General features: G+C 39.6%; 1 protein-coding gene and 1 long non-coding RNA gene across 2 annotated transcripts; one reads left to right on the plus strand and one right to left on the minus strand.

Annotated features, from left to right (window-relative positions):
• The first annotated feature begins 125 nt into the window (after positions 1 to 125).
• On the plus strand, positions 126 to 2,298 carry LOC119724896. Its single transcript, XR_005270682.1, has 2 exons — positions 126 to 188; positions 296 to 2,298. It is a non-coding gene; the product is annotated as an uncharacterized LOC119724896 (long non-coding RNA).
• On the minus strand, positions 1,306 to 11,989 carry LOC119724894 (protein disulfide-isomerase A6 homolog). Its single transcript, XM_038196195.1, has 11 exons — positions 11,804 to 11,989; positions 10,302 to 10,443; positions 9,415 to 9,472; positions 8,864 to 8,990; positions 7,755 to 7,900; positions 6,787 to 7,005; positions 6,211 to 6,363; positions 5,694 to 5,845; positions 4,794 to 4,952; positions 4,050 to 4,149; positions 1,306 to 3,537 (listed from the first exon to the last, which is right to left on the minus strand). Exons 1-11 carry the CDS (start codon positions 11,817 to 11,819, stop codon positions 3,466 to 3,468), a joined length of 1,344 nt encoding a protein of 447 aa, XP_038052123.1. The 5' UTR covers positions 11,820 to 11,989; the 3' UTR covers positions 1,306 to 3,465.
• Positions 11,990 to 12,000: the final 11 nt, after the last annotated feature.

The following is a 12,000-nucleotide window of genomic DNA, read 5'->3' on the forward strand; positions in this document are numbered from 1 at the left end:
GGATAGGAAATATACACAAAGAACTATAACTCATTGATAAACACAAAATTGACATCTGATTTTAAATATGCCATTTTTACATTTTCCTAATTTCAAGATGTTTCCTTTTGTGTCATTTTTGGCAGGCCCTTGGAAGCCCAGAATGAGTTCTTACATGGTGAGGATCAGCTAGGGAACGAAGCAACTGTGTACGTATAAAGAACTTTTGAACTTTTGCCAGAGAAAATCGACATCTGATTATCTATAATGGCACTATCTCTAAATGTAAATATGTTTATTTTGTTATTTTTGGCAGGCCCTTGGGAACCCGGACTGAGGAGCTCCTTCTTGATGATCCTGACGATTTTTCCCCACACAGGAAAAAATCAATGCAAGAAAACTAAGTTCTGACATCGCAGCGGGAAATAAGATTGAAATCGCCGCTACATCAAACAAAGGGCTTCCGAATTCACGACGCGGGAATTTACCGCGTCGATCAAGCAAATTTCATTGCAGAGTTTCGCGCACCCTAACGAATTTTCTGAACTGTATACTCGGTATTTCCTGTGGACAATAAGAAAAACACGTAGGTCGGACTCGAACCCACGACCTCCTGATTACAAAAAAAAAAGCAGCTGTAAAAAAAGGGTTTTCACAGTCCGGTTTTCACAGGAGTCTTATTATCGGGTTAATCTCTCGCACGTGACCAGTCACTCTCCTATAATTACTGACGTAGTAGGCGCAATACCAATGAGTCGGATATTCACACTGCACCTGAAACTAGTGCAAAGCGGGTGTTGAACAATTGGGCGCTAGTAATCAGAGGTGCGTGCGCGTGTATGATTATTGAAGTCACAAGACGAACTTGATAAACCAATCCATTTAGCCCCGCCCATGGTTTTGGCCAATCACGGTGGTTGATAATCCAAAATACACACGCGCTTGTGACGCGCGCGGCTCGAACATGCGCAGGGTGGCATGTGGGTGGTGCTAGCTCATGCTGACCACGTGCGAAATGGGCGTGACCTAACGTGAACGGTACATAAATTTGTATTCAAGCGATGTCTGAAAAATCGGTACCAGCAGATTTCACTTTGACTTGCGAAAAAGCATATTATTAAATTTGACCGAGCGAATTATGGATGATTGACATGTGCTTAAAATTGGGCGATGGTTGAAGATCTGCAGTACTACTTTTATGTTAAGTTTTCTTGTTTAAAATTGTTTAAAATTTGTTTGGAAGTCCTGCAATATTTTTGCTATGAAATCAAATCAGCTTCAACATGAAAATGAGCATAACAAAAGAACATACACAATGTATATAACTGCCAGTTGACAATTACCTTTTTATTTTTCAAAAAATAAACAAGGAATAATATGATTGCATCTAAGAAACGAGCAAAAACAAATGATATTTATAAACGATTCCTGAAAGAACTAAATGAAAATGGTGTACTATAACCTTATACGAACAGACACAATTTTTAAATAACCCAGTACAAAAGCGCATAATTGTAGGTTAAAATTTGCTACATATTTAACAAGGTTCAAGGCTTGGATATTGCAGTCTCACCAAGTCATGAATATGCACGTTTTGCGGTCAGGTGATCGTGCATGTTGAATATGCATGAATGATCCTTTCAAATGCAAAGTCAGTTTTTAATGTATGTTTTTGTGTGCAAATCACCCAGTACAAAAGCGCATACTTGTAGGTGAAAATTAGCCAGATATTAACATGGTTCACTGCTTGGATATTACAGTCTCACCAAGTCATGAATATGCATGTTTGCGGTCAGGTGATCGTGCATGTTGAATATGCATGAATGATCCTTTCAAATGCAAAGTCACTGCTTTTATGAATGTACAATGTATGTGTATGTGCAGCAGCAAAGCCCAGTTTTATAAGGATTATAAATCAAATCAATATTGATTTTAATTTAACAAATGTATCATTTCAAATCTGGATAAACTTGGAAGTGATGAATCAAACTCGCAAAATCTTCAGTATTATATATATTATACATTGTATAATGTATAGTTGTTTTCTGCAACGGTTACAGATTTCTGGAAGATGTGTTTCATCACAGATCTTACTATAAACATATCATTTCAAATCTGGATAAACTTCAAACTTGGTAAAGATGTATCGAACTCGCAAAATCTTCAGTGCAATAAATGTTATACATTGTATAACTATTTTCTGCAATCTTACAGCATAACCTCAACAGGGTAGACTGGGCACAATGTATTCGTGCACATATTCAATGGGATCACAAATTAACAGTGAACGAATAAAGAAAATTGACTTGGTATACGAAATAGTTGTGCATTACCTAATTTTTTTTGGTGCCACAGGAATACATACACACAGGTATATACATTGTATATCAATTTGAAACAATACCATAAACGAACCAACATTTTTTATTTTTACATTTTTGCCTTCTGTCTGTACCCTGGAGAAAAAGATGAATATTGCTGCAACATGCAATTCAAAGTTACATATAAAGCTGGTGTAATTTCTGATGTAAATTATGAATGAAATTGTTTCTGCAAAATTACAAATAGTGGATTTTGGTAACAGAGTACACGTATAAAAATTATTACTTTTTCTTGTGTACAAATGCAACAAAGACCTGAACATGTAGTAAAAAGTACAACTACTTTTTTTTCAAATTTGAACTGAGCTTGTTTTTAATAATGAATTAGCTTCAAATTTTTTGGTATTTTTTTTCTTCATAAAACAAAAGAAACTCTAGACGAGTGTTTCAAACTATCAGCAACAACAAACAGGAAAAGTGACAAATATGTACCACTTTCTACTGTAAACAAATTTATTGCTTTAATTGTAAAAAGTAAAGTATTCCTAAACCCCATTATGTCTAAACTTTAAGAATGCTCATCTCTCAACATTTAGTTCACATCAAGTACTGGATGAAACTTATTAACAACAAAGGGATTGAAAACCCATGTAGGATTTTCTCGCATGTGTTATAGCGGTCGTGCAGTTTTATGGCCCAATTGCGAATCTGCGCCCATGCAGGTATCAAAATAAATTGAGGTCCCTGTTCTTTTAGCCAGTTCACGTCCGTTGACGTGTCTACACGCAAAGGTTTTGCGGTATTCAGAACGGATGCCGGATAAATACGCAACGAGAGAGGTTGGAAATATCGTCTGCGACCATCTCGCAGCGAGCCAGGCCGGAAATATCAGGGTGTGCTACCCGCAGATGACGGCCTGAACCCGTCTGGCATCGAAGTTCGAGAAAACAATCCCGCGCCTGGGACCGATCATGTCAAAATAATCCCGGCGCGAACTGGTCAAAGCATTTTGCGAGAGGAAAACCTTTAACTGCGAATGCACAAGATGTTTGCATGATAATTATGTAAAAAAAAATCTACACCACAAAAAAGATAAGATAATGAAAAAAAAAATGCTGTACATAAAAATTACGACCACCACCTTTCGCTGATTTTTTTCCTGTCATTAAAGCTCATCTCTCCCTTCATCTTCATCCATATCAAAGTCGCTTAAATCAATGTCCTCTTCCTCGGGCATCTGAAAATAAAAGAGGTAAAAAATTAAACATTTTTTTCAGAACTGAGACAAAATTATTCATGGGATTTTTCAGAAATTTGACTTCAAAGATTTTAAGCCTTGTACTATGCACTGTCAATGCTATTTTTGAGTTCTTGCCCCGAAAAGTAGGATTTTTTTTAAATTGTTGTTTTTCTTTCTTGCAATACAAAAGTTATTCACTTTTGAATGAGACATCATGAAAAAAACTGCCCACGTTACTTTTAATGGAATATTTACTGTGCAAATTTATAATTATTTGAGGTCAACAATAACTCGGGCATATCTTTCCTGCAAGCCAAATTAAAAGTGTATTATCAGATGCTTGAAAATGGCTAAAATAGAAAAATAGTTTGCATAAAACACACACATTGAAAAGTTGTCAGCTCAAAAAGCGAACTTGTTGAAGGGAATCGGTAGAACACCTTTCAGTAAAGACAGTTATTGTATTCATAAATCTTTTGGGATTCATAATGAAGGATCAGCAAACTCACCACGCCGTCTTTGCCATCCCACGGATCCGTTTTCTTGATTTCGCCTAATTTTTTATTTGGTACAACTTCCGTGGTGAGACCTCTACCCATTGCTGCTGCCCTGCGGAAAGCAATCACATCAAACGTCGTCAAAAGAAGTTCTCATTTCTTTCATGCCAGTTTCATTTGGATGCTCTAGGAAAACAGGATTGTTTAAATCTCTGAAAAATACAAACTTCATTTCTGCCGCCTTTAAGGCCGCTTCAGTTCACGCAAATGCAAGCACGGGCGATTTTGATGTCATTTAACAGCTGCTGCCAAATTCTGCTGACTTTGAAATGTGTTCAACTTTTGCCAATTTGAAAACTTGTCATGACGTTACAATTTCGTGTTCGCGTTTACATCCACTTCCTCATTGAGTTTGAACCGGCCTGAACTCTGAGGAATTCCAATTGACCTATCGCCGTTTGCGAGTTAGCCACGCCCCTTAGACAACCATATGGAATTGTGTACGTTAAGTATTTGTCTGAGATTTTGCGCGTTCCGCGTCCATTTGTATATCATGTGTATTTGGACAATATTCCACAAGCTGCGTTGACGCTATTCTACCGTGATAGTTTAATACCCAAGACCTGTAAAAAATGTGTTTACTGCGCGCGTATCACTGGTGACCAAAGATGGCGTACGGGTGCTTCAATGCGTGTGCGTTGGCAGCCACTTCAGTATAATATAGAGTTTAGCGTTCGGATCCCTAGATGAACATACCTGAGATATTCATGAATGCCCTCTTTACTGAACGATCCCTTCAGTCTTGTGTAGGTCATCTTGCGACCGTTCAGTACCGCCATGGCAGGATAGCCAAATCCTCCGATACCCAACGAGCTTTCCAACTCCGGCTGAGCGCCTGCCTCAGCCCATATCCACCTTGCAAACAGAAGGAAAAAACAAAACAGTGCACACGGTCAATTATGCTTCAATCTAAGGATGGCAATGTTTCTGCAAAATGAATCTGCTTATAGACTTATCCAGTGACAGCCATTTTCCAATAGAGTTACCAAACTGCACACACACTTTGTCTTTAAGAATAAGTGCAGCATGGGCACGACTGTGGCGCCACCACAGTAACAACTTCAAATTCTGGTCGCCAGATTCAACTACGAAGTATTTCTTTCTGCCCACCAATCAGCTTTGCAAATATTTCTTTCTGCTTAGCAAGCGTATTTCTGTAAGTATTTTTTTTCTGCTAAGCACATCTTCTTTTCTGCTTAGCAAGTATACATTTCTACTTAGTAAGTATTTTTCCTGTTAAACTAGTATTTTTTCCCAAAGCAAATATTTTTTTCTACTTAGCAAGTACTTTTTTCTGTTTAAACAAGTATTTTTTTTTATAGCAAGCATTTTTTTTTTTACAAAGCAAGTATTTTTCTGCTTAGCAAGTATTATTTTCTGCTTAGAACGTATTCTTCTCTGCTTTGTAAGATTTTTTTTGCTTAGCAAGTATTTTTTTCTAAAAACAAGTATTTTTTTCTGCTTATTAAGTAAACTTTTCTACTAATAGCAAGTTTTTTTTCAGCTAAGCAAGTATTTTTTTGCTTAGAAAGTACTTTTTTATGCTAAGTAGCAAGTGTTTTTCTCTTCTTAGCGAATTGATTACTGGAATCTTACCCCCATTGCTTGTAGCGTTCTGTGTTGTCCTTGAGGTGTTGGAGGTACTGGTTGCGTCCGACGGCGCCGGAATCCAGAATATGAGGCAGAAAGGAGATTACGCAAAGCTGATGACTCTCACATGCATTTTTAAGGACTTGTTCCTCAGTTATCTGAAGAAAAACGAAAATTGTTTAAACCTTCAGGCTTAGGCTGTGACAGGGGGGGGGGGGCTCTCAAAGTGAAACAAATCTCCTTATTTGAATTTTTTTTAGGTCACTGCCGGGGGGCGGACGCTCCCTCCGCAAACCCTGGATCCGCCACTGATACTGTTTATGCACTGGCTCCAGAAATGTCAAAATCCACTCGAAGATTCGGGTGGACTTTGAAAAAAAATGAGGAATTCACAGCTTAGTCACTACTACTTTTATCTTTTATTACCAGGGTTGTGATCCCCTTTGAGGTTAAGCTTAAAGAATGCAAAGTCCTTAAAAACACAAAATTTCTGGTTATTAGATGAATGGATTTGGTGCATTACCTCAACCACTTCTGGTGGTGGCATGGCTTCGGCGACTTTACTGCTTGCCCAACTGACAATATCTGAGGCCGTGCGCCCACCGTTGAATTCCTCCGCATCACTCATGGTCTTCTTGCCTGCCGGGAAATACTTAATGGTTGGGTAACCTCGAACCTGCGGAACAAGAATACACATCAGAAGTTCTGAGAAACGAGAGTAAAGTAGGGGCAAAGTGGCTTGCCCAAGGTCACAACACATGGCCAGCAGCTCCATTCAACCCCGACCAAAGATTTGAACTTTGAACCTCGAACCTAAGGAACAAGAATACACATCAGAAATTCGAAGAAAAGAGAGTAAAGTCGTAAAGTAGGGGCAGAGTGGCTTGCCCAAGGACACAACACATGGCCAGCAGCTGGATTCAAACCTCCGACAAAAGATGTGAACTTTGACAGTCAGGAATCACAAATCCACTTGGTCACACTAAAGATTTATGTTCGATCCCAATTTTAATTTACAAGTGGAGAGTAGCATATAGGGGTAAAGTTGCTTGCCTAGGGACACAACTGTCCCCAAAGGTTGTCAGAAGTCAATACATACCCCAAAGGCACTGGCTTTGACGGTATGCACCGTTGAGTCCAACGCTCCGAGTTTGAATTTGCCTTTGAGTTGGGTGGCTGCCTTGGCCCACTCTGGGGCGAGGTTTTTACAGTGACCGCACCAAGGGGCGTAGAACTCCACCAGCCAGGGGTCTGTACTGTCCAGGACTTCTTCCTCGAAGTTGCTGTCTGTCAGGGTGATGACATCTTTGTCACTTGCCTGGGAAAAGACCGAAAGAAAACCAGTATAAAAATCAGCACCTGTCAGAAACAACTTGATTTTGTTTAGATCTTTCAAGTCAAGTTCAAGTGTATAATATTGATGTTAAATTAAGCACTTCAGAATTCACCACTCTCCACAATTGCAGACACAGCTGTGACGTAGCCATCTTGTGATAACTTATGACTTGTGACTGACTTGTGACTGATTTGTGATTGACTTGTGACTGACTTGTGACTGACTTGTAATGGACTTGTGACTGACTTGTGATTGACTTGTGACTGTCTTATGATTGACTTGTGACTGTCTTGTGATTGACTTGTGACTGTCTTGTGATTGACTTGTGACTGACTTGTGATTGACTTGCTATGGACTTGTGACTGAGTTGTGGCTGACTTGTGATTGACTTATGACTAAATGTCTTGTGACTGACTTGTGATTGTCTTGTAGTTAACTTGTGGTTGACTTATGATTGTCTTTTGATCAAAATGTTATTGACTTGTGACCCACTTCTGACTGACTTGTGATTGACTTGTTGACTTGTGATTGACTTGTGACTGACTTGTTGTGATCGACTTGTAACTGACATGTAAATAACCTCTGATTAAACTTAGACTGAAGGTTGATGGATTTTGGTGATCTGCGAAGACTAGTGATGACTTCTGTTTGACTTTTGATCGACTTCGGATCAACTGCTGACTGACTCATTATGACTTGCTATTCATTTTTTGACTCAATTACAACTTTACCTTTCCCCCGCTATCGCCAGATCTGCCTGATCCGCCCCTGTCCCCGCCCCCGCCTCCTCCAGACTTTTTGCCGCTGAGTCTTCCATTAACGACATCCTTTGCAACTTTCAATGCTTCTGTTGTGATGGCATCAGCACTTCTGGCACCTGAAAGCAAAACGACAAAAACCTTCTAAGATCTTTCAAAATCCAATGGGAATAATTTGGAATATTAGGAATAACCAGAATTATCTAGGTAAACAATCATGCTCAGGGACAGTGACTTAAGTTGAGTTTCTGAATATTTGTGCTTGTTTACACAAAACCTTGAGACACTGCCTTGGTGAGGTTACACACTACTGTTAATCACCAGAATTCTGCAGGTAAACCATCCTGCTCAGGAACAACAACTTAAACAGATAACCTGACAGGTTTGTACTTGTTTGCACCTAACCACGAGGTAAAGTCTTGGTCACAAATATGAAAAATAGAATTATCCAGGTAAACAATCCTGCTCAGGGACAATGCCTTACCTTGGTAATCTGTTAGCTTCTGCTTGTTTGCACCAAATATTTTGATGGGGGGAACTCACAGCGTGTGCATACTGTACTGGTTCGCGTGCGAAGTGCGCACAACAAGCTATTAGCCACAGCATCTTCGCGTGATCGTCAGGTGTAGTCGGCGCGCGAATGCGTTAAAATTTAACTTGCGATGGTCTCCCAGACTGATTCTTTGGATCATTTGAAATACGCAGTGGATGGACCAGGAACTAGTCTAGGTCACCCCTACTCTCCTTTTCTGGCCGTTGAAGGAGTACTTGATGTGCACGGAGCCCATTGCGAATCACTAGGATTATCCAGGTAAACCATCAAGCTTAGGGACAACACCTCACCTGGTTTATCAGAAAGCTTCTGTTTGTTTACCCCAAACCTTGAGGCAAAGCCTTGGTGCACACTAATGTAAATCACCAGAATTATCCAGGTAAACAATCTGGCTTAGGGACAACAACTTAACCTGATTACCTGATGGTTTGTACTTGTTTGCGCCAAACCTTGAGACAAAGCCTTGACACACTATTACGAAAAATAGAAATATCCAGGTAAACAATCCTGCTCATGGACAACAACTTACCTTGATAATCTGTTGGTTTCTGCTTGTTGGCACCAAATATTTTTATGGTGGGGAACCCGCGGACTCCATACTGGCTGCCTACGGCCTGGTGCTCAGTCGCATCTACTGCTGCTACTCTCACAACACCCTAGAGAAAATTATTAAAATTTGTTTTCACTGAACTTTGAAAGCTAGTATAATCAGGAATTGTTTAACCCCTTGTCGCCGGGTTTTCACGCATCACTGCACAGTAGCCTCTTCGCAGTAGCCGCAGTAGCAGCACTGCACAGTAGCAGCTGCTTAGTAGCTACCCAACAACGGCATAGCTCGGCATACCACGGGAGCACGGCCATAGCTGTCAGCCGGTGAGGAGGGGTTAAGGTTGCTGTACAAGTAATTATGTAGAGATACCTGCATAAGTACTGAATTTGTGCAACAATTGTTCAGATACCAGTAATTAAATTAAAGATGAAAAATGTAATTAAATTAAATCCCACTCAATCTTCTGCTTGATCCACTGCAGAATTACAACATTTTTTGTGGAAAGCGAAATTTTCATTTTGAGTTCTCACCTTCAAGGCAGTGGCTGCCTTGTTCCATTCTGGCACCAGGCTTTTGCAGTGACCGCACCTGAAAAAGAAGCAAGGAAACACTCAATAGAGGAACATTTCTAGAAAGTTACTCTTTTTTTCCGAACATCTCCCAAATTAGTTTGGCAAAAGGGGTAGATTGTATCATCCTGATGCCACTTTTTCATCAATGCACATTTATACTAATTTTGTTCAGTGATTGCAAATATTTGAAAAATACGTATCATTCCCAATTCTGTTTTAAAAATGCTTATTCTTACAACTCCCTACAGTCTTTGGGAGTATGGGGAGTGAGGCCTAGTGGTTAGGGTTTGTGGTTCATGATTAGAGGGTCAGGGGTTCGAATCCAGCTGCTGGCCATATGTTGAGTCCTTGGGCAAGCCACTTCACCCCCACTTGCCTCTCTCCACCCAGGAGTATAAATGGGTACCGGCATTAGCTGGGGAGTAACCTGCGATGGACTAGCATCCCATCCAGGGGGAAAAGAAATATTGTCAGTCGTTTCATGTTAAGGACACAGCAGAAAAAAGCTGGCCTGATATGTCACATTGGCTTGTGACAGACTTTTTTTTACCATGTTTATTACGGTCTTTGAACACCCACCAAGATTGCATCAGGATACCATCTTTTCCAGTTAAAAACAAAACATTTTGAAAGTTTCAGAAAATGGGCACGGACATTCACTTGATTGCAAATGGACCTGTTGGGCCCCAAATTTAGCTTCATCCCAACTACAGTTGGGACGATCCCGCAAAATAGTTTGGATTGTTCCACATACGGGACCACCCTAACTATAGTTGGGACCGTCCCAACTATAGTTGGGCCATTGCTGTAGTTGGGTCATAACAGACCCTGCTCTATGGACTCACCATGGTGCATAAAATTCTACCAGCCAAACCGCGTCGCTCTTGATGACTTTGTCGTTGAAGTTGGCAGCAGTAAGTTGAATGACGTCCGATGTGCTGCTGTAGAGAGCATTCGCAACACCGGCTAGCAACAGCAGCCCGATACCTGCAAACATGGAAATAACAAATTTCAGATTTTAACAGAATATTAACCACTTGAGATCGTGACTTCAATTTTTTCAGCGCAATAATTTTGTGACAGGGAAGGAATTTTGGATTAGTCACAAAACCATTGTTTGAAAGGTAAGAAGGGCTGTACTTTTATTTAAGTTTTGACTATGTAAGGGGAAGTATTTAGGCCTACACGAGGTAATGTACAAAATGTAAAGAGAGTTTTCATATTTTTCTGAGAATTTTCTACTAGAGGAGGTGGAAATGTTTCTCAGTTCATATTTTTCATCATATTACAAAACAAATACCTAGGCCACTTGTTTAAGTCATATTAGGCCGAGTAAAAAAAAAAAAATGAAGGAGGCTGGCATTTTTTCCCCCCAAGATGGCGCAACTCTCAAGAAGGCAGATGGGTTTTTCTATTTTCTCGACTCTTTTGCTGACAACACAAAATTGTGCCCAAAGGAGCCATCACCTTTTTAACATAGCTATAAATTTGTTTGAAACAAGTTATAAAAACAAATATTGACAATAGGCCTATAATTGCTAATTATTTGCAAATGTATGAATAAAAAAAATTAGAATTAACAAAACAAATTTTAATTAAAGGAGGCTGCCGGGCAAAAAAAAGTGGCGGGTAAGGACACTGGTTTATTTTTACTTGGCCTGCCTGGTCACTGGGAGTTTCTCAAAGTACATGTACAATTACCCAACCCAGCATGCCCAGGTTCAGTTTCATGTGTGTCTTTAGACATTTTAAATAAAAATAGATTATTGAAACAAACATATATGTAGATTACAAAATATTACGGAAAGAATGTTGCAACCTGACGCCATTTCAGCGGTTGTGTACAAAGTCTATGGAGAGTAAAAAAAAAATCATTTAAAAATATTTCCAAACAAAATTCATCCAGCATCATTTTTGAAATGACTGACCATCATTAAGATGATGAAAATATGACGAAAACAGCACCGGGTTGCAACGTTCTTTCCAATATTTCAATCAAATAACAAAACAATTAGGCCTAACCCCCCCCCCCCCCCCCCCCCCCCCAGAAAATACCCAGAAAATCATAAAAATTGAGATTAATATAATTGAAATTCAGCAAAAGAACACACCAGCAATTTGAATATATTCACATAAAAAACCTCAAAAATCACTGATATCTTTAATTGTTTAAGCTTTATCTGATAAATCCGATGAAATCGCGTTAATCAAGAAATAAGTTCAGACACACGTACGTACAGTGTCAGTCGAGTCATGACTGTCAGACCATTTTGACAACTTACTAAAGTTTTTGTAAACACACAAAAACAGCTAAACGAGGCCACTAAAACAGCTAAAAAACACTCACCAATACACTTTTCCATACTTCTTTAGGTGCGGATTGAAACTATACTTTCAACAGCCTATCGTCAACTTTTAATGTCGACTTTTCCACGTGCAGAAGACGACTAAAACTGCCCAATAATATTGGCACACACACAATGTGTGTCATGTACGAAGTGCAAGCGAACGTGGCCTGTTTTAAAGGCTGCACTACCGTGGCTC

The sequence above is a fragment of the Patiria miniata genome, unplaced genomic scaffold (assembly GCF_015706575.1).
Source record: "Patiria miniata isolate m_02_andy unplaced genomic scaffold, ASM1570657v1 HiC_scaffold_18, whole genome shotgun sequence".
NCBI lineage: Eukaryota > Metazoa > Echinodermata > Asteroidea > Valvatida > Asterinidae > Patiria > Patiria miniata.

Excerpts from the sequence above, each read along its gene's own strand:
- LOC119724894 (XM_038196195.1), bottom strand. Across the intron at positions 8,991-9,414 it reads AGGCAGCCACTGCCTTGAAG|GGTGTTGTGAGAGTAGCAGC; the intron begins GTGAGAACTCAA and ends AATTTTCTCTAG. Across the intron at positions 7,006-7,754 it reads CTGGCGATAGCGGGGGAAAG|GCAAGTGACAAAGATGTCAT; the intron begins GTAAAGTTGTAA and ends GTCTTTTCCCAG.